At 40.1% G+C, this 23591-nt stretch overlaps 1 protein-coding gene across 1 annotated transcript in view; it reads right to left on the minus strand.

Annotated features, from left to right (window-relative positions):
• Positions 1-20398, minus strand: part of LOC132403417 (mucin-3B-like) — a 190493-nt gene extending 170095 nt beyond the window's left edge. The window contains exons 1-9 of the mRNA XM_059986826.1: positions 20206-20398; positions 17305-17472; positions 15768-15947; positions 12751-12957; positions 8200-8376; positions 6649-6852; positions 6336-6391; positions 6022-6196; positions 2509-2685 (exon numbers count right to left, since the gene is read on the minus strand). Of these exons, the coding sequence (XP_059842809.1) occupies positions 2509-2685; positions 6022-6196; positions 6336-6391; positions 6649-6852; positions 8200-8376; positions 12751-12957; positions 15768-15947; positions 17305-17472; positions 20206-20398 (1537 nt within the window). The remainder of the gene's footprint in view (positions 1-2508; positions 2686-6021; positions 6197-6335; positions 6392-6648; positions 6853-8199; positions 8377-12750; positions 12958-15767; positions 15948-17304; positions 17473-20205) is intronic.
• Between the last annotated feature and the right edge of the window lie 3193 nt (positions 20399-23591).

Consider the following 23591-nt stretch of genomic DNA (forward strand, 5'->3'; position numbering starts at 1 on the left):
GGTTTGTTTACTAGGTGGTCACCTCTGTCTTTATCCCTAATAGGTAGGATTAATGCTATTAAGATGGTTATTTTACCTAAGTTTTTATATATTTTTCAAGCGATACCAATTTTTATCCCGAAATCTTTTTTTACTAATGTTGACTCTAAAATTTCTTCATATATATGGCAGAATAAAAATCCCAGGTTAGGTAAAACATATTTACAGAAGACAAAAAAGGAAGGCAGGTTAGCATTACCTAATTTCAGATTTTACTATTGGGCAGTTAATATTAGATATTTGTTATGTTGGTTGAAAGATGGGGGTGGATCTTTTGGCCCTTGTTGGGTGAGTCTAGAAACTAAATCGGTATCAGCTTATGCTCTGGGGTCTATTTTAGGGACTTCTCTCCCTTTTGCTCTTTCTAAATTGCCGAAACGAATTGACAACCCGATAGTTAAACATACTTTGCGTATATGGTTTCAATTTCGGAGATTTTTTGGGTTGACTCAATTCGTTTTAAATAGTCCTATTGTATCTAATTGTTTTTTTCACCCTTCCATTATAGATCAAGCTTATTCGGCTTGGAAAACTAAGGGATTACTAAGATTTTCTGATTTATTTTTAGATAATTGTTTCATGTCTTTTGAGCAATTATCCAACAAATATAACTTGCCGAGATTTCATTTTTTTAGATATTTACAGACTAGACATTTTTTAAGTTCTGTAATCCCTACGTTTCCAAATTTTGTGCCTTCAGATACCTTGGAGAGTTTATTTGAATTGACCCTTTTCAAAAAGGGCTTATTTCAAAACTTTATAATATAATTATGAAGATACGTTCAGAGCCTCTTTATAAGACTAAAAAGGATTGGGAAAGAGAGCTTAGTTTTAGTATTTCTAGTGAGAATTGGGATAGAATTCTTCAATTAGTTAATACATCATCATTATGTGCCAAACATTCACTAATACAATTTAAGGTCGTACATAGGGCCCATATGTCCAAGGATAAATTAGCTCATTTTTACTCTCATATAAGTCCTATTTGTGATAGATGTCATTCTGAAATTGCGTCTTTAACTCATATGTTTTGGTCGTGTTCATTTTTGGAGAAATATTGGAAAGATATTTTTGATATTATTTCTGCGGTTTTGAATATCGATTTACAACCTCATCCTATTACTGTAATTTTTGGTTTACCAATGTTAGACTCACTGCATTTATCTTCTTCTGCCCGTCGAATGATTGCATTTCTAACTCTGATGGCTAGAAGATCTATATTGTTGAATTGGAAGGAAATTAATCCTCCCACTGTATTTAATTGGTTCTCTCAAACTATGTTATGTTTAAATTTAGAAAAAATTAGAAGTGGGTCTTTTGAGACTTCTATTAAATTTGAAAAGTTATGGAGACCACTTATTCAACATTTTCATATGATGTAATATGACCCTGTGCCAAGTTCATTTGATTTCCCAGCTTTTAGCTTATGTATTTTGAGAGGACCAGAAGTGACGGCATTGATGAATACTTATTTTTGTGAGATATTATAAACAGCCCCCCTTTTTTTTCCTTCTCTTTTTTTTGTTTCTTTTTTTATTACTTATTAGTTATAGTTATTAGATTAGTTAGTTTTGCATTATAATTTTTTTTGTTTTTTTTTCTTTTCTTTTCGGTTTTCTTTATATTATACATTATGAAATATTTCGATTTACTATGTCCATACATATATCTTATGGCTTAGGTCTTGGTAAACTCATATATATTGTAATTTTTATGTATGTTTTTTTCATATGTAATGGAATGTCTATGTTGTTAATTTCTTTATCAATATATCATTTGTATTCTGTCCATATTATTAATACTAATAAAAAGATTTAGAAAGAAAAGAACAAATTATTGGAGGAACTGACATTTTATCCACACCTCCATTCAGTTTGGATGAAGATGCACTGTTTACTCTCTGGACACAAGAAGAAATGCTGTTTGAGGGACAATGTGAGTAGTACATATCCTGCCTCACCTTCAACACAGAAGACTACAAGAATTGTAAAATGCTTATTCTGACTAAATTCCATGGTTGTTGAACAATCAATAGATTTCATAGCTGTGGCACATCATGGAGGTGATGCAAGTGGCATAATGAATGTTGCTCCGTAAAAAACCTCGACACTTGGAGGCTAAAATCAAGAGTCTTTGCTTCAGATGTGGCTTTGAGAACAAGAGTTGAGGTGAAAATACTTGAGAATTTTGTTTGTACATCAGTATTATTTTCAGCAGGAGGAAGTTCTTTATGTGAGGAACAGATTCTTCCACTCTGTCCTGAGATTTCTAAATGGTCCATGAGCCAACCAACTCTAATTCACTGGACATTTATCTCTCTTTTTGCAGTATTATTTAATTTAATATTTCATAATTACTTAAAATGACTCATAGCTTCGATGAGATTCGATCCACATGATCTGTTACTTTGTTTACAGATCAATGAGAAATACAATGCACATTGTCGTGGACAGAGCCTTGGATACTTACAGAGCTCTGGTGTGGAGCTTGGAGCAGTTGTTATCAGTGTACTTGATCCACTTGTTAGGTCTGTGGTCAAGCTCTGTGTTGTTGAGACTGGTGTAGATGTGCTTGTTGTCTCTGAAGTGCTTGGTAATATTGTTGGAGTTGTGGTAGCAGGAGGAGTTGTAATAGGCTCTGTTGTAGCTGCAATCAAACACAGACACTTAGCATTGAAGAAAATATTAAACAAATATCTGTGTTCCTTCTTCACTCAGTTATGGTACACACTCGACCAGGCTAACCTTTAGGTTTTAGATGTTCCAATTCTCTGGATTGTCAATGCTGTCCTTTTAAAGTTTCTAGACTGATCTGCTCACTGGCAGCCACATTCAGCTGCCTAGATTTGAATATTTAAATAACCCCTGAACTCAAGTGTGGAGCTCAATCATCATCTCAAAATTGGTTCAGTCTGCAATTGCATTTATGATTGCTCTCTCTCTTTTGTAGAATCCCCAAGTCTTATCAGGTTCTCGTCTGGTAGCTAATCAAGAACATTTTTCTTGACTCAGTCTCAAAATCATCCCTTGGTTCCATACTTGGATTTTCCAGCCCATGGGCCCCAACTGTCCAGACCTATGCCTCTTGACACTATGCCTCTTGTGGGCAAGGATTTGGTGATATAACATTCCAGCAAACAATGTTTTCTGATGTCAATGACTTCCATCTTTTTATTCCAAATTGTTTTCCCCTAGAGAAATATACACGTTGTGCCTGTGAGGGATGCAGCAGTAATTGGAGCAGCTGGAAATGGTGGAGATGAAACAGTAATAGGTGTTTAACGAGTAGTTGTATGAGAGAAAGATCAGCCAATACACCTGCAGCAGTACTGATCGAAAATTGTTTTGAGAAACTGGTAGCAGTGGATCAGATGTATTTATAACAGGATCAGATGATCACCATTCGTGATTTCGGTCAGAATTTACCTTCCAGATGGATCATCAGCGCTGCTAGAATTGATCTGTGTTGCAATCTAAGTTGACAATGAGAAAGCAAATGTGACACAACACCCAATGGATGATGAATCTGCAGCAAGACATCAAATTACTGGAGGAACTGACGTTTTCCCCTCATCTCCATTCAGTTCAGATGAAGCTGTACTGTTTACTGTCTGGTCACCAGAACAAATGCTGTTTGACCGACACTATGAGTAATACATATCCTGCCTCGCATTCAATGCAGAAGAAAACAAGAATTGTAAAATGCCAATTCTGAATAAATTCCATGGTTGTCGAACAACCAATAGATTTCATAGCTGTGGTAAATCATGGAGGTGATGCAGGTGGCACAGTGATTATTGCTCCGCTAAAAACCTTGACACTTGGACACACAAGAGGTTTGCTTCAGAAGTGGCTTTGAGAACATGAGTAGAGGTGAAAATACTTGAGAATTTTGTTTCTACATCAGTATTATTTTGAACAGGAGGAAGTTCTTTATTTGGGGAACAGATTCTTCCACTCTGTCCTGAGATTTCTGTATGGGCAATAAACCAATCAAAACTAACTCACTAGACATTTTTGTATTTTTGCAGTTCCTATTTAAGTTAATGTTTTTATATTTTCTAATTCATAACTTTTTTTATTATTATTTGTATTGCAACAAACTACTGCCAAAAAAGCAATACATTTCATGATGTATGCCAGTATATTAAACCTGATTCTGATTCTGATATTATATCTGAGGTGAAAAAAGTCTGAAACACCAAGAATTGCAACAGTAGTATTTATAACGGGAACAGTTGCTGTACCAGAGTGTTAATGGCAGGTGTAATGGATACTATTTCTGGTACAGGAGTTATTGCAACAGCAGTAATTATAACAACATCTCAGACTACCAGTCAGGATCATGAATCATTCACTGACTCTCTCCACGTGTTCTGTCCGCAGAGCTAAATGATTCCATCTTTGTCTCCTCACCTTACTGATCCTTCATTCAATGCAGTTATTTCTACTCCACTAATGACAAACTGAGATTTGATCCACTTGATTAGTCACTTCGTTTACAGAATAATGAGAAATACAATGGACATCGCCATGGGCAGAGCCTTGGATACTTACAGAGCTCCAGTGTGAAGCTGGTAACAGTTGTTCTCAGTGTACTTGATTCACTTGTTAGTTGTACAGTTAAGTTTTGTTTTGTTGAGGCTGGAGTTGATGTGCTTGTTGTCTCTGAAGTGGTTGGTAACACTGTTGAAGTTATGGTAGCAGGAGAAGTTGTAATAGGTCCTGTTGTAACTGTATTGAAATACAGACTCTAAGGTTTGAAGATATTTGCAAACATATAGCTTTATTTCTTCTTCACACTATTATGATACACACCAGACTGTGCCAACATTTGTGTTTCAGACATTCCTGCTCTCCAGACTTTGGTTCATTGACTCTGTCCCTTTAAAGATTCTGGACCGCTATGCTAATTGGCAGCCATGCTTATTTGGCCAAATTTGGATATGTAAAGATCACCTGAACTTAAGTTTGTTGCTCAATCATCAAAGATCAAACATTGGTTCAGTCTGCAATTACATTTACGATTGCTCTCTCGTTTGCAAATCTCTAAGTCTGGTCAGGTTCTTGTCTGGCAGCTCGTCAAGGACTCTGCTCTCAACAGTCTCGAAAAGGTCTCCATGTCTATTCTTCCATGCTCCAGCACTTGGGTCCTGACCTTTCTGACCTATGCCTCTCGTCACACACTCATAAGTGTATGGGCAAGCATTTAATGATAGTGCACTTACACCAAGGGAAATGTATAAGTACTGCTGCAAGTTTATCTGCTGATCTTCATCTGATGCAACTAATTGTTATACACCTGTTGCTGTTTCATCTGCACCATTTTCAGCCATTCCTGTTGCTGCTACATCCCTCACAGATACAACATATACATTTCCCTTGGAGTAAAGAATTTTGATGAAAAGTATTGACCTCAGAAATCATTGCTTCCCGGAAAGTTCTATTACGTATTCATTTCCTGCACATAGAGTGCGTGTGTGATGAAAGGTGTTTGGTCAGGATGATCAGGACCCAGTGTTAAAGTATCCAAGAATAGAACCGATAGAAGATTTTGAGACAGAGTCAAGAACACTGTTCTGGAGTAGCTGGTAAACGAGAACCTGTCAAGAATAGACTAGATTCCAATCGAGTGAGCAACGTAACTGCAATCAGAGAGTGAACCAAAGTTGAGACGACAACCGAACACCAAACCTGAGTTCAGCTGCTCTTTAAATATCCAAATCTTGGCAGTTGAACATGACCCCGATTGGCATAGTGGGCTAGAATACTTAAAGGGACTGCAACAGTAATCCACACTCCAGAGGATCAGAATATCTAAAACCGGGAGTGTATTGAGGTCAGACGTGTACATAAACAGCATGAAGCAGAAACAATGGTAATTGTTACATGATTTTTTTAGATATTAAGTGTCTGTGTTTGATTGCAGCTACAACAGAGCCTATTACAACTCCTCCTGCTACCACAACTCCAACAACATTACCAAGCACTTCAGAGACAACAAGCACATCTACACCAGTCTCAACAACACAGAGCTTGACCACAGACCTAACAAGTGGATCAAGTACACTGATAACAACTGCTCCAAGCTCCACACCAGAGCTCTGTAAGTACCCAAGGCTCTGTCCACGACAATGTGCATTGTATTTCTCATTGATCTGTAAACAAAGTAACAGGTCAAGTGCATTGATAATCAGTACGTCCTGGTTCTGCCTCTGATTCTAAATTGGAGGTGAATGGAGTTTGAAACAGCAGGAATTGCAACAGCAGTATTTATAACAGGAGCAGTTGCTGTACCAGAGTGTTAATGGTAGGTGTAGTGGAGACTAATTCTGGTAAAGGAGTCACTGCAACTGCAGAAATTATAACATTTACTCAGACTACATGTCAAGGACAGGAATCATTCACTAATTCTCTCTGCATGTGTACTGTCTGCAGAGCTAAACGATTCCAGCAGTGTCTCCTCAACTTTATGATCTTTTATTCACTGTAGGTCCTATCCACTCAACTGAGGATGTACTGATTTTCAATCCACTTGACCTGTTACACTGTTTACAGAGTAATGAGAAATACAATGCACATTGTCATGGACGGAGCCTTGGATACTTACAGAGCTCTGGTGTGGAGCTTGGAGCAGTTGTTTTCAACGTACTTGATTCATTTGTTAGATCTGTAGTCGGGCTCTGTGTTCTTGAGGCTGGTGTTGATGTGCCTGTTGGCTCTGAAGTGCTTGGTAATGTTGTTGAAGTTGTAGTAGGAGGAGGAGTAGGTGTAATAGGCCCTGTTGTTGCATTCAAGCACAAACACTTAACGTCTAAAAAATCATGAAACAATTACCATTGTTTCTTCTTCATGCTGTTTCGGTACACATCTGACCCCGACAGACTCCCGGCTTTAGAAGTTCTGATCCTCCGGAGTGTGGATCGTTGGCGCAGTCTCTAATGTATTCTAGCGCACTATGCTAATCGGGGTCATGTTTCGCTGCCAAGATTTGGATACTTGAAGAGCATCTGAACTCAGTTTTGGTGCTCTGTCATTGGCTCAACTTTGGTTCACTCTCTGTTTGCAGTTACGTTGTTCACTCGATTGGAATCTAGACTATTCTTGTCAGGTTCTCGTCTACCAGCTACTCCAGAACAATGTTCTATCAGTTCTATTCTTTGATACTTTAGCACTGGGTCCTGACGCATCCTGACCTATACCTCTCATCACACACACACAATATGTCAGAAAGGAATACGTAATAGAACTTTCTGGGAAACAATGATTTCTGAGATCAATACTTTTCATCAAAATTCCTTACTCCACGGGAAATGTATACGTTGTATCTGTGAGGGATGTAGCAGCAAAAGGAGCGCTGAAAATGGTGCAGATGAAACAGCAACAGGTGTATAACGATTAGTTGCATCAGATGAAGATCAGCAGAAAAATTTGCAGCAGTACTGGTTGAAAATAGTTGGATTACAATGGAAACAGTGGATCAGCAGAACTTACAAAAGGAGCAGATGTTTGCACATATTGATTTTGGTCAGAATTTGCCTTCAGAATGGATCATCACTGCTGCTGGAATTGATCTGTGTTACAATTGAAGGTAATAATGAGAAAGGAAAGTCGACACTAGAAACGATGGTTGATGTATCTGAAGCCGGACATCAAACAACTGGAGGAACTGACTTTCTCCACTCAGCTCTCTTCAGTCCAGATGAAGCATATTGACCCGAAATGTTTACTGTCTGGTCACCAAAACCAAAATGATGTATGCCAGTAATATTAAACCTGATTCTGATTCTAAATCTGAGGTGAATGGAGTTTGAAGCAGCAGTATTTATAACAGGAACAATTGCTGTACCAGAGTGTTAATAGTAGGAACAGTGGAGAGTAATTTTGCTACAGGAGTCGCTGCAACTGCAGAAATTATAACATTGCCTCAGACTACAGGTCAGGAACATGAATCATTCACTGATTCTCTCTGCACATGTTCTGTCTGTGGAGCTAAATGATTCCAACAGTGTCTCCTCACCTTACTGATCCTTTATTCAATGCAGGTATTTTCACCCTATGAATGACATAATGAGATTCAATCCACTTGATCAGTTACTTTGTTTTCAGAACAAGGATATATACAATGGACATCACCATGGGCAGAGCCTTGGATACTTACAGAACTCCAGTGTGAAGCTGGTAACAGTTGTTTGCAATGTAGTTGATTCACTTGTTAGTTGTGCAGTCAAGCTCTGTGTTACTGAGGCTGGTGTAGATGTAGTTGTTGTCTCTGAAATAGTTGGTAATGTTGTAGAAGTTGTGATAGCAGGAGGAGGTGTAATAGGCCCTGTTGTAGCTGCAATCAAACAGAAACACTTTGGACCTAAGAAATCATTAAACAAATACGATTTGTTTCTTCTTCATGCTGTTATGGTACACATCTAAACTCGCCAGACTCGGGTTTTATATGTTCACATTCTCCGGAGTGTGGATCACTGACACGGTCCGTTTAAAGATTCATGCCCATAAGGGTAATCGACAGCCATGTTTAGCTGCCAAGATTTGGATATGTAAGTATCAGCTGAACTCAGATTCGGTTGTCAATCGTCAACGCAACTTTGGCTCAGTCTGTGATTGCAGTTACGATTGCTCTCTCGATTGAATTCTTACCTATTCTTGTCAGGTTCTCACCTACCCACCAGTCAAGACCCTGACAAGAGTAGAACTGTGAGAAGATTTTGAGACTGAGTGGAGAATATTGTTCTTGACTCAAGTCTCAATATTTTCTCTCTGTTCTAATCTTGGATAATCCACAACTTGTGTTGTGACTATACGGCCCTATGTCTCTCAACATACGCACACAATGTGTGGGCAAGGAACTGGTGAAACAATGCTTTCTGAGGTCAATGTTCTCTATCTTTTCATTCAAAATTGTTTACACCAAGAGAAATATACTCATTGCGTCCATGAGAGATGTCACTGTAATAAGAGCAGATGAAAGTGGTGCAGAAAAGACTGCAATTGGTGTGTAACGATTAGTTGTATCAGATGAAGATGGTTCAGCAATGTGTGGGCAAGGAATTGGTGATAGACCTTTCTGAGATCAATACTTTTCATCTTTTTATTCAAATTGTTTACACCAAGAGAAATATACAAGTTGTGTCTGTGAGAGATGTTGCTGTAATAGGAGCAGTTGAAAGTGGTGCAGATAAAACAGCAATAGGTACTTAAAGGTTAGTTGTATCAGGTGCACCTAGCTCGACACACTTGGAGCAGTACTTGTTGAAAATTATTTCAAGCAACCTAGGAGAGGGAAAACTCTGATTTCAAACCTCTGCTGCCTTGCGGCTATACCCGCTCATGAGAAAGGCTTTGGGAGTAACCCCTGAGGGGAAATCCGGAGTCGGTGTCCCGAAGCCGGCTGACTGCTGTACTCAGCACCGGCATAGCAACTCCTGTGATGCTGCTGGCAGCAAACTGTATTGACTTTCATCATTCCTTTGGACCTGTCGTCAGCACGGAGAGGGGGTCCCACTGCATGGGCAACAGACGGATCTCCATATCAACTCTGCCCTGGCTTGTGAACTGGAGAGACTACACTCCAGTGACTACCAGAGGCACAGTACCCATGGTCAACCATGACCAACAGAGGCCACACACACACACACACACACACACACACAATCTTTAGCAGTGGATCAGCTGAATTTATAAAAGGATCAGATAATCGTATAGTTTGACTTTGGTCAGAATCTACCTTCTAATTGGATCATCAGTGCTGCTAGACTTATCTATGTTAACATTGATAACATTGTAAGGTAACATTGAGAAAGGAAAATTGACACAATAGACAATGGTTGATGAATCTGCAGCAAGACATCAAACACCTGAAGGAACTGACTTTCTCCCCCCAGCTCTTTTCAGCTCAGATGAATCGTTTACTGTCTAGTCACCAGAACAAACATTGGTTGTGAGGCAATGTGAATGATGCATATCCTGTCTTGCTTTCAATACAGAATAAAATCTCAATTGCAAAATGCCATTTCTGACTAATTCTATGGTTGCAGAACCACCAATGAATTTCATTGCTGCAGTAATTCATTGGGGAGATGCAGTTGGAGGAATGGTTATAGCTCTCTTAAAAACCTTGACACTTGGAATGGGGTGTTGCAATAAATTGAAAAGATTTCTTCCACTTCACTCAAATGACACTTGGAGATTGTAGGGATGACTTACATCAGACAAAAAATCTGGAGCATGTAGATATTAAGAAAGAGGATGTGCTGCAACTTTTGGAAAGCATCAAGTTCAATAAGTCACTGGGATGGGACAAGATGTACCCCAGGCTACTGTGGGAAGCGAGGGAGGAGATTGCTGAGCCTCTGGCAATGATCTTTGCATCATCAATGGGGACGGGAGAGGTTCCAAAGGATTGGAGGGTTGCGGATGTTGCTCCCTTATTCAAGAAAGGGAGTAGAGATAGCCCAGGATTTTACAGACCAGTGAGTCTTAGTTCAGTGGTTGGTAAGTTGATGGAGAAGATCCTGAAAGGCAGGATTTATGAACATTTGAAGAGGCATAATATGATTAGGAATAGTCAGCATGGCTTTGTGAAAGGCAGGTCATGCCTTATGAGCCAGATTGAATTTTTTGAGGATGTGACTAAGCACATCGATGAAGGTAGAGCCCGTAGATGTAGTGTATGTGGATTTCAGTAAGGCATTTGACAAGGTACCCCATGCAAGGCTTATTGAAAAAGTAAGGGGGCATGAGATCCAAGGGGACCTTCCTCTGTGGATCCAGAACTGGCTTGCCCACAGAAGGCAAAGAGTGGTTGTAGGTGGGTCATATTCTGCATGGAAGTCGGTCACCACTAGTGTGCCTTAGGGATCTGTTTTGGGACCCCTACTCTTCATGATTTTTTTAAATGACCTGGATGAAGAATTGGAGGGATGGGTTAATAAATTTGCTGATGACACAAAGGCTGGAAGTGCTGTGGATAGTGTGGAGAGCTGTCAGAAGTTACAGTGGGACTTTGATAGGATACCAAACTGGACTGAGAAGTGGCAGATGGAGTTCAACTCAGATAAATGTGAGGTGGTTCATTTTGGTAGGTCAAATATGATGACACAATATAGTATTAATGGTAAGACTCTTGGCAGTGTGGAGGATCAGAGGGATCTTTGGGACCGAGTCCACAGGACACTCAAAGCTGCTGTGCAGGTTGACTCTGGGGTTAAGAAAGCATATGGTGCATTGGCCTTCATCAATTGTGGGATTGAGTTTAGGAGCCAGGATAAATGTTACAGCTATATAAGACCCTGGTCATACCCCACTTGGAGTACTGTGCTCAGTTCTGGTCACCTCACTACACGAAGGATGTGGAAACCTTAGAGAGGGTGCAAAGGAGATTTACAAGGATGTTGCCTGGATTGGGGAGCATGCCTTATGAAAACAGGTTGAGTGAACATAGCCTTTTCTCCTTGGAGCAACAGAGGATGAGAGGTGATCTGAGAGAGGTGTATAAGATGATGAGAGGCATTGATCATGTGGATAGTCAGAGGCTTTTTCCCAGGGCTGAAATGGCTAACATGAGAGGGCACAGTTTTAACGTGCTTGAAGTACAAGAGGTGATTGATAAGTTCGTGGCCTAAGGTAGAAGGAGTCAATTTTAGAAAACCTAGCACATGTATTTTTCAACATCGTCCCCTCCTACACTTACACACTTAGTCAAGCGGTCATGGAGCAAAATGGACCCCTTCTTTGTAGAAGTCACGTCTTGGACCTCCAGAAGTGGTCCACAGCGGGGGGGTGATTGATAAGTTCATGGCCTAAGGTAGAAAGAGGTGAGTTATACAGCTCTCATTACATGCACATGCAGTTTAGCTCTTTAGGTGATTATGCAAAAAGTTTGAATTTAGTCACTCATCTCCTTCTACTTATCAATCACCCCTCGTAGGTACAGAGGCAATATCAGGGGTAACTTTTTTTAAATTATGCAGAGAGTGGTGAGTGCATCGAATGGGCTGCTGGCGACGGTGGTGGAGCCAGATATGATAGGGACTTTTAAGAGATTCTTGAACAGGTATATGGAGCTCAGAATATAGGGGGTATACAGGAATTACCCTAAGTAATTTCTCAGGTAAGGACACATTTGACACAGCTTGTGGGCCAAAGGACCTGTATTGTGTTGTAGGTTTTCTATGTTTCTATGACACAGGCAAGAGAATAATAGAGGTTATTGATAGAAAGGCTTTTCTCAGTTAACACTATGAGGCTTAAAACTGCCACCACAGAACAATAAATTTCATGAGATATGCCAGTGATATAAAACCTGATTCTACTTCTGATTCTAAATCTGAGGTGAATGGAGTTTGAAACAGTGGCAATTGTAAACAGAAGTATTTATATCAGGAGCAGTTGCTGTACCAGAGTGTTAATGGTAGGTGACCAATTCTGGTACAGGAGTTGCTGTGATTGCAGAAGTTCTAACATTGTTTCAGACGATGGGTCATGGACATGAAATATTCAGTGATTGTCCATCCATGTGTTCTGTCTGCGGAGCTAAACAAACCCAGCAGTGTCTCCTCACCTTATTGACTGTTTCTTTAATCCAGGTATTTCCACTCTACTAATGACATGAGATTCGATCCACTTGATTAGTTACTTTGTTTACAGATCAATGAGAAATACAATGCACATTGTCGTGGACGGAGCCTCGGGTACTTACAGAGCTCTGGTGTGGAGCTTGGAGCAGTTGTTATCAGTGTACTTGATCCACTTGTTAGGTCTGTGGTCAAGCTCTGTGTTGTTGAGACTGGTGTTGACGTGCTTGTTGTCTCTGAAGTGGCTGGTAATGCTGTTGAAGTTGTAGTAGTAGGAGGAGGAAGTGTAATAGGCCCTGTTGTTGCTGCATTCAAGCACAAACACTTAATATCTAAAAAATCATGAAACAATTACCATTGTTTCTGCTTCATGCTGTTTATGTACACATCTGACCTCGATAGACTCCTGGTTTTAGATGTTCTGATCCTCTGGAGTGTGGATTACTGTTGCAGTCCCTTTAAGTATTCTAGCCCACTATGCCAATCGGGGTCATGTTCAACTGCCAAGATTTGGATATTTAAAGAGCATCTGAACTCAGGTTCGGTGTTCGGTTGTCGTCTCAACTTTGGTTCACTCTCCGATTGCAATTGCATTGCTCACTCGATTGAAATTTAGAATACTCCTGACAGGTTCTTGTCTACCAGCTACACCAGAACACTGTTCTTGACTCTGTCACAAAATCTTCTATTGGTTCTATTCTTAGATACTTTAGCGATTGGATCCTAACCCATCCTGACCTTCACCTCTCATCACACAAGCACACAATGTGTAGGAAAGGAATACATGATAGAACTTTCTGGGAAGCAATGATTTCTGACATCAATACTTTTCATCACTTCATTCAAAGTTGTTTACTCCAAGGGAAATGTATATGTTGTATCTGTGAGGGATGTAGCAGCAACAGGAGCAGCTGAAAATGGTGCAGATGAAACAGCAGTAAGTGTGTACCGATTCTTTGTATCAGGCGAAGATCAGCAAATATGCTTGCAGCAGTACTGGCTGAAAATTGAATGGTTAGAAATGGAACAGTGGATTACCAGAAATTACAAAAGCAGCAGATGGTTGCAATATTCGATTTTAGGTCAGTATTTACATTCCGAATAGATCATCAGTTCTGCTAGAACTGAACTGTGTTACAATCATTACAGCTATTTCCACCTTTCTAGTGACATGATGTCCAATCCACATAATCTGTTACTTTATTTTAGCAGAACAATGAGAAGTACAATGCACATTGCCATGGACAAAGCCTTGGATATTTAGAGCACTGGTGTGGAGCTCAGAGCCCTTGTTATCAGTGCATTCGATTCACTTGTTAGATCTATAGTCAAGCTATGTTGTTGAGGCTGGTGTTAATGTCCCTGTTGTCTCTGAGGTGCTTGGTAATGCTGTTGAAGTTGTAGTGGCAGGAGGAGTTGTAATAGGCCCTGTTGTAGCTGCATTCAAACACAGACACTTAGGATCTAAGAATCGTTAAACAAATACACTTCTATACACTGTTTGGGTACACACCCCCATGCCAGTCTCCAGGTTTTAGAGGCTCTTATTCTCCAGAGTGTGGATTGTTGATTCTGCCCCTTTAAAGACTCTAGCCGACTATTCTAATTAGCAGCATGATTTAGCTGCCAAGATTCGGGTATGTGAAACGCACATCAACTCTGGTTCCATGCTCAATCATCAGCTCAACTTTGCAATTGCAGTAACAATTACTCTCTCATTTGGATTCTACCCTTGTTATTTCAGTGTTTCGTTGCTCAGCTGCTCCAGAATCCTGTTCTCAATTCCGTTTCAAAAAGCTCTATGGTTCTATTCTACTCTTCCAGCACTTGGGTCCTGACCATCCTGCTCTCCTCCTCTGGACACACAGACACAGTGTGTGGTCAAAAATATATGAAATTGAGCTTTGCAAGGAACAATGTTTTTCATCTTTTTATTCATGATTGTTTAAGCAAAGAGAAATGTATAAGTTGTATCTGTGAGAGATGTAGCAGCAATAGGAGCAGGTGAAACAGCAAAGGATGTGTAAAATTTGTCGTCTCCGGCAAAGATCAGCAGACGCGCTTGGAGCAGTCCTGGTTGGAAATTGTTTGGTGAATACGGGAACAGTGGATGAGCAGAATTTACAAAAGGAGCAGATGATTATAATTTTTGATTTGGTTGAATTTACTTTCCAAATGGATCATCAGTACTGCTAGACTTATTTGTGTTACAGTCTAAGGTATCATTGAGAAAGGAAAGTTGACACAAGAGATGATGAATGAGGAATCTGCAGCAAGACATCAAACACCTGAAGGAACTGACTTTCTCCCCCCAGCTATTTTCAACTCAGATGAAGCATCCTGACCTGTGCTGTTTATTGTCTGGTCATTAGAACAAGCATTGGTTGAGTGACACTGTGAATAATGCATACCCTGTCTCACCTTCAATATAGACAAAAACACAAATTGCAAAATGCTGTTTCTGACTAACTTATGGTTGCAGAATAACCAATTGATTTCATAGCTGTGGTCGTTCTGGGGGAGATGCAGTTGGAGAAATGGTTGTAGCTCCCTTAAAAACCACGACACTTGGAATGGGGTGTCATAGTAAATTGAAAATATTTCTTCCACTTCACTCATATGACACAGGCAAGAGAATTATAGAAGTTATCGACAGAAAGACTTTTCTCAGTTAACACTGGGAGTCTTAAAACTACCTGCACAAAACAATAAATTTCATGAAATTTGCCTGATTCTGCTTCTGATTCTAAATCTGAGGTGAATGGAGTTTGAAACAGCGGGAATTGCAACAGCAGTATTTACTTTGTCTAAGATGAACAGTTGCTGTACCAGAGTGTTAATGGTAGGTGTGATGGAAACTAATTCTGGTACACGAGTTGCTGCAATTTCAGAAGTTATAATGTTGTTTTAGACTACTGGTTAAGGACATGAAATATTCAGTGATTCTCCTTCCATGTGTTCTGTCTGCACAGCTAAACAAACCCATCAGTGTCTCCTCACCTTATTAATTGTTTGTTTAATCCAGGTATTTCCACTCTACTAATGGCAAAATGAGATACAATCAACTTGATCTATTACTTTTTTTTACAGATCAATGAGAAATACAATGCACATTGTCATGGGCAGAGTCTTGGATACTTACAGAGCTCTGGTGTGGAGCTTGGAGCAGTTGTTATCAGTGTACTTGATCCACTTGTTAGATCTGTAGTCGAGCTCTGTGTTGTTGAGGCTGGTGTTGATGTGCCTGTTGGCTCTGAAGTGGCTGGTAATGCTGTTGAAGTTGTAGTAGAAGGAGCAGGAGTTGTAATAGGCCCTGTTGTTGCTGCATTCAAGCACAAACATCTAAGATATCATTCTGTACACATCTGTTCTTGATAGACTTTTGGTTTTAGATGTTCATATTCTTCAGAGTGTAGATCGCTGGCGCAGTCTCTAAATATTAAAGCCCACTATGCCAATCAGGGTGATGTTCAGCTGCCAAGATTTGGATATTTAAAGAGCATCTGAACTCAGGTTCAGTGCTCAGTCATTGTCTCAACTTTGGTTCACTCTCCGATTGCAGTTACATTGCTCACTCGATTGGAATCTAGACTATTCTTGACAGGTTCTCGTCTACCAGCTACTCCAGAACAGTGTTCTTGACTCTGTCTCAAAATCTTCTATCGGTTCTATTCTTGGATACTTTAGCACTGGGTCCTGACCCATCCTGACCTATACCTCTCATCACACATACACACAATGTGTAGGAAAAAAATATTTATGATAGAACTCTTCAGGAAGCAATGCTTTCTGAGGTCAATACTTTTCACCATTTCATTCAAAATTGTTTACACCAAGGGAAATGTATCATTTTTTATCTGTGAGGGATGTAGCAACAGGAGCAGCTGAAAATGGTGCAGATGAAACAGCAACAGGTGTATAACGATTAGTTGCATCAGATGAAGATCAGCAGAAAAATTTGCAGCAGTACTGGTCATAAATAGTTTGATTAAAATGGAAACAGTGGATCAGCAGAACTTACAAAAGGAGCAGATGTTTGCACATATTGATTTTGGTCAGAATTTGCCTTCAAAATGGATCATCACTGCTGCTGGAATTGATCTGTGTTACAATTGAAGGTAATAATGAGAAAGGAAAGTCGACACTAGAAACGATGGTTGATGTATCTGAAGCCGGACATCAAACAACTGGAGGAACTGACTTTCTCCACTCAGCTCTTTTCAGTTCAGATGAAGCATATTGACCCAAACTGTTTACTATCTGGTCACCAAAACAAATTATGTTTGCCAGTAATATTAATCCTGATTCTGATTCTAAATCTGAGGTGAATGGAGTTTGAAAGAGCAGGAATTGCAACAGCAGTAGTTATAACTGGAGCAGATGCTGTACCGGAGTGTTAATGGTGGGTGTAGTGGGTGTAGTTCTGGTACAGGAGTCGCTGCAATTGCAGAAATTATAAGATTGTCTCAGACTACAGGTCTCAGAAACATGAATCATTCTCAGATCTCTATCCACGTGTTCTGTCTGTGGAGCTAAATGATTCCATTAATGACTCCTGATTTTATTGCTCCTTCATTCAGTCCAGGTGTTGCCACTCTACTAATGATTCACCCCACTTTGTTTACCGAACAATGAGAAATACAATGCACATTGCTGTGGGCAGAGCCTTGGATACTTACAGAGCTCTGGTGTGGAGCTTGGAGCAGTTGTTATCAGTGTACTTGATTCAATTGTTATACCTGTAGTCAAGTTCTGTGTTGTTGAAGCTGGCGTTGTTGTCTCTGAAGTGGTTGGTAATGCTGATGAAGTTGTAGTAGCAGGAGGAGTTATAGTAGGCCCTATTGTAGCTGCAATCAAACAGAGGCACTTAAAGTCTAAGAAATCATTAAACAAATACCATTGTTGCTTCTTCACGCTGTTACAGTGTGCATCCAACCTCACCGGACTCCAGGTTTTAGATGTTCCGATTCTCCGGAGTGTCCATCACTGGCGAGGTCCCTTTAAGGATTCAAGCCTGCAAAGCTATTCAGTGGCCATGATCAGCTGCCAAGATTTGGATGTATAAATAACATAGAAATATACAGCACTTCATATGCCTTTCAGCCCACAACGTTGTGCCAACCATGCAGCCTTTTCTATAAAGTGCTTAGAATTTCCCTATCGCACAACACTTCTTTTTAAGCTCCACCTATCTAAGAATCTCTTAACAGAACCTACTTTATTCAACTCTACCACCTTCTCTTGCAGTGCATTTCAAACACACACCACTCTCTGTGTGAATAATTTACCCTTGATATCCCCTCTGTATCTACCTCCAAGCACCTTAAAACTATGCCCCCTCGTGTTTGCCATTTCAACCTTGGGAAAAGCCTCTGGCTATCCACACAATCACTACCTCTCATCATCTTATACACATCTATCAGGTAACCTCTCATCCTCAGTTGCTCCAAGGAGAAAACGTCGTTCAGTCAACACACCATTCACTTTTGTAACGACACTGACCCTGTGCAGCAGCTTTGAATGCCCTATGGGCATGGATGCTAAGATCGCTCTGATCTTCCATAATGCCAACAGTCTTACCATTAATATTATATTGTGTCTTCAAATTTGACCTACCAAAATGAACAACTTCATATTTATCTGGGTTGAACTCATCTGCCACTTCTCAGCCCAGTGCTGTATACAATTGATATCCCACTGTAACTTCTGACAACCCTCCAGACTATCCACAACAACCCCAACATTTGTGTCGTCAGCAAACTTACTAACCCACCCTGCTACTTCTTCATCCAGATCATTTATAAAAATCACAAACAGGAGGGGTCCCAGAACCGATCCCTGCAGAACACCACCGGTCACTGAACTCTATGCATTATACAAACCATCTACAACCACCCCTTGCCTCTGTGTGAAAGCCAATTCTGGATCCTAAAGCAAGGTCCCCTTGGATCCCATGACTCCTTACTTTCTGAATGAACTTTGCATAGGGAACTCTATCAAATGCCTTAACTGAAAACCATATACACCACATCCACTGCTCTAACTTCATCAATGTGTTTTGTTACATCCTCAAAGAATTCAGTCAGATACATAAGGAACAACCTGCCTTTGACCAAGCTCTGCTGACTATCCCTAATCAAATTGTCTCTCTCCAAATGCACATAAATCCTGCCTCTCAGGATCTTCTCCAACAACTTGTATTAATCCTAATTGTATTAATCCTTGTATTAATTACTAAGTTCATATGCTTTTTATATGACACCTCTTGCATTAAAATAGACAAATCTCAAACCAGCTGACCAACTGCATCTTTGGTCTATCATCTGCTATCCTTTGTCACAAACTTCCTGCAAGCTGTCTCTACTTTTGCACCAACTGACACACTCTCTGCCTCTTTAATTTGGTTCCCACTGCCCTACAAATGTAGTTTAAACCCTCCCCAATAGCATTGGCAAACATCCCTCCGAGGGTATTGGATCCCCTCCAATTCAGGTGCAACCCATCCCCCAAAAAATGTTCCAATCATCCAAAAACTTGAAACACTGCCCCCTGCACCATCTTCTCAGCCACTCTTTCATCTGTGCCAAAGAGCGTCTGAACTCAGGTTCAGTGCTCAATCATCATCTCAACTTTGGTTCAGTCTGCGATTGCAGTTACAATTGCTCTCTCGTTTAGATTCTAGTCTATTCTTGTCAGGTTGTCGTCTACCAGCTAGAATTTTACTTCCAAATGGATCATCAGTGTTGCTAGAATTGATCTGTGATAGAGGTAAGAATGAGAAAGGAAAGGTGACAGAAGATATGATGGATGTTGAATCTGCACCTAAAGGAATTGACTTTCTCCCCTCAGCTCCCTTCAATTCAAATGAAGAATCTTGACTTGTACCATTTACTGTCTGGTCACCTGAACAAATGCTGGTTGAGTAGCAATGTAAATAATACATTTCCTGTCTTAGTTTCAGTACAGCAGAAAATATTAGTGTGGTGATATCACATGTCACGTGTAAGAACGTGATTGTACAGAGTTCGGAGCATGCGCAGAAATGACAGAATGATCGAGAGGCTTGTATGTTAAAACGTGGTTGCTGTTTGCTGTTAAATAAAAGTTCTACTTCTATTCTTCCAGAATATGTTTCATTATTAGAAACCCACAGTACGTATAAAGAACACAACATGGTGTCAGAAGTCGGTCTGGAAGAATAATACATTCGCTAAACATGGGAGAAGTAAAGGTAATCGAAAAAAAGAGCATGAACTTTTTTAGTTTTTGCTAACAGCTTTACAAATGGGAGGGTTACAACCTCCGAAAAGACTTCAGCTGACTGGGAACATAGCTGAAAACTGGAGAAAATTCAAACAGCGTTTTGAAATTTATTTATCGGTGATCGGAGCAGAAAATAAAATGGAAAACATGATATCTGCTATTCTACTCCACATAATAGGGGACAATGTATTTGAGGTATACAACCATTTTACTTTTGAGAATGGAGATAATTTGAATCTAAAAGCGATAATCGACAAGTTTGAAGCACTTTGTTTACTGAAACACAATTGGACTTATGAGAGGTACCAATTCTTTACCTGTATGCAGAGAGCTGGTGAAACAATTGTTCAATTTGTTACAGAATTGAGAAACTGCAGCAAAACATGCAAGTTTGCAGAACTGATGGACTCTCTCATTAAAGACAGAATTGTTTGCAGCATTCTGGATAATGAGAAAACCAGACGTAGATTTGGAAAAAGCTTTGATTCTCTGCAAAGCTTTGGAGACCATGGCGTCGCAGGCTAAAGAGCTTTTTATTGAGAGCTACGTAGATGCTGTAAAGTGCGAACCTATTAGAAAAAATGAAGAAGCAACAACGAAACTGACAGAGAGCAAGATGTCATCTAAAAGAAAAAAAACTTTGTGATCGCTGTGGGTGGCAACATCAGCCAAAAATGTGTCCAGTATACGGGAAAACGTGCAACTGCTGCAGTAAGAGTAATTATTTTTCACACTGTTGCAGAAGTAGAAAGAAAATAAAACAAGTCAGTGCAGTGTTTGAAAATGAACATGAGGAGTTTTATATCGATGTGCTTTGTGAAAACAAGCAAAGTAAGAATGACTGGACTATTCCAGTATTAATGTGCAGACATTCCAGTTAAAGGAACATGTGTGGCAAAGTATCACACAAAAATATTGAGCACATATTTTCATTTGTAGTAATGCCAAAAAGTGTACAATCAATACTGGGTTTATCTGCCTGTGAGAGACTGAATTTGCTGAAAAGAGTATGAGTCCTGGATAGAGAGACAGATTCAGAATACAGTGGCTTGATGAAAGAAAGAGAGAGAACAGAATTTGATTCCAATGCAGCAACAGTAAAAGAAGTCATAAAGAAAATTCCCAGACCCATCCCTTTGTTACCAGCATCTGACAAAGCATTGTCACCAAAACCAAACTTGCCAGTACAGTACAATGCTGATCTCAAGGCAAAGAGTGTCAAGAATCAGGATCCAATTGAAGTGAAAGCACAAGTGAAGGAATTGAGAAGTTTTATTGAAATGATGAAGTCTCAGCGTAAAAAAGAGATTACACAGTTAAAGAATGAATTGTGATTTCTTCGCAAAGACCTCAAGAAAGAGCCAACTTCAGAGTTTCCATAAACTGATGCAGACCAGACAAAACATGAAAATAACAACGAAACACAAGAACTGTGTGAACCACTTAGAAGGTCTACTCATGTTCGTAAACCCCCAGAGACTGATAGAGACATGTTAAATTATGCATTTGTTTTGATTAATGTTGCTAGTTGTTTTTCTTTTTAAGGAAAGGAAGATGTGGTGATATCATGTGTCACATGTAAGAACGTGATTGGACAGAGTTTGGAGCATGCGCAGAAATGACAGAATGATCGAGAAGCTTGTATGTTAAAACGTGGTTGCTGTTTGCTGTTAAATAAAAGTTCTAGTTCTATTCTTCCGGAATATGTTTTGCTATTAGAAACCCACGGTACGAATAAAGAACACAACAATTAGGACCTCAATACAATATCTATCACTGAAAAGGTAGTGCTGAACAAACACGTGGGCCTGAAGATAGGTAAGTCCCCTGGTCCTGATGGAATGCATCGCAGGGTACTAAAAGAAATGGCAGAAGTTATAATAGAGGCTTTTGTGATGATTTACCAAAATTCACTGGACTCTGGGCAGGTCCCAGCAGATTGGAAGATGGCAAATGTCATGCCATTGTTCAAAAAAGGATGTAGGCAAAAGGCAGCTAACTCTCGGCCAGTTAGTTTAACATCTATAGTTGGGAAAATAATTAAAGCTATCATTCAAAATGAAATAGCAGCTATTTGGAAAGAAATGGATTCATCAGGCAGATGCAACTTGGGCTCAGCAAAGTCAGGTCCTGTTTGACACAATTACTGGAGTTCTTCGAGGATATAATGAGTGCAGTGGATAGAGGGGAACAGATGGACATTATTTACTTGGTTTTCCAGAAGGCATTCAATAAGGTGGCACTTAAAAGATTTTTCCATTAGATAAGGCTGCATAGAGTTGGGGGTGATTTATTAGAATGGACAGAATATTAGTTAACTAATTGAAGGCAGGGTCAAGGCCAAGGTCTCTGAGCTTCCTGTTGAGCCTGGAGGGAATTACGGTGTTGAATGCTGAATGGTAGTCCAAAAACAGCATTCTCACATAAGTGTCTAAAGCAGTGACTATTGCATCACCTGTTGATTGGTTGTGTCAGTAGGCGAATTGTAGGGGGTCCAGTCTGAGTGGTAGCATGCTGCAGATGTAGACCTTGACCAGCCTCTTAAAGCATTTGCTTATTACTGAGGTGAGTGCAACAGGACACCAGTCATTCAGGCATGTTACTGCGGCCTTTTTGGTTCAGGGATAATTTGGAGCAGGAGGGCACTCTACCCTGGGAGAGGGGGAGATAAAAAATGTCTGTAAACACGCCTGCCAGTTCTGCTGAGCGCATCCTGAGGACTCGCTCTGGGAGGGCATTCAGTCCTGCAGCCTTGTGTCTGTCCACTCATTGGAAACATCTGCACACCTCAGCCTCAGAGATGACCAGGTTGCAGGTTGTAGCACAGGCTTTCCTCAGAGTTATCAAGTGTAAAAGCGATTGAGCTCATCTGGGAGAGAGGTTGCAATGTTGGTGGCACCACTATGTTTGGCTTTGAAGTCTGTGATGGTATGCAAGTCGCAACAAGTCATGTGTGATACTCGTTGTGAATCTTGACTCAAACTTGTCCCTGTATTTTTGTTTCGCAGCCTGAAAACTATGCCGATCGTAGCTGCTTTTCTTGAGCTCCTGCTGATTGCCAGCAGTGTAAGCATTGTGTTGCATGAAACTATTGTTCTAAGGTTTCTGAATCTGGAAGACCAACTTCTGGGGAACAACATTGATGCACTTCTGGATAAAGCATGTGACTCCATCTGTGAACTTGTAGACAACCTCATCATGGAAGACATTCCAGTCGAGGTCATTGAAGCAGTCTTGCAGCATGGAGACAGATTGGTTGGACCAACAGTGGACAGTTTTAACTATGGCTGCCTCTTGTTCAGCTTCTGCCTGTATTTTGGCAAAAGCAGGATTGAAGAGTACTTGCAACAACACTTTGAAGCAAATGAATAGCTGGTGCCAATTTCACTCATTTCATTAGGTTTAGAGGCATACAGTTTGCTTTGAAGTTTGATTGCTCCAACCAAACCATCAGAAGTGAGCTTTTCTGTTATTGTCAAAGCAACAGAGGAACACTTAGAACCAAAGACATTGTTGCAGAATGCTTTAGGTTTTGTAAGCAGAATCAAAAAGAAGAGGAGTCCATTTCCACATTCGTGGCTGAACTGAAGAAGTTATCTGAGCATCATCAGTTCAGTGATGGGTTTAATGATGCAGCAAGAGATCATTTAGTTCGCAGAATTTTAAAAGGAAGAAATCAAAATTGACCCCTAACTGAAGCACA

This window comes from Hypanus sabinus, chromosome 2, assembly GCF_030144855.1.
Source record: "Hypanus sabinus isolate sHypSab1 chromosome 2, sHypSab1.hap1, whole genome shotgun sequence".
NCBI classification, from domain to species: Eukaryota; Metazoa; Chordata; class Chondrichthyes; order Myliobatiformes; family Dasyatidae; genus Hypanus; species Hypanus sabinus.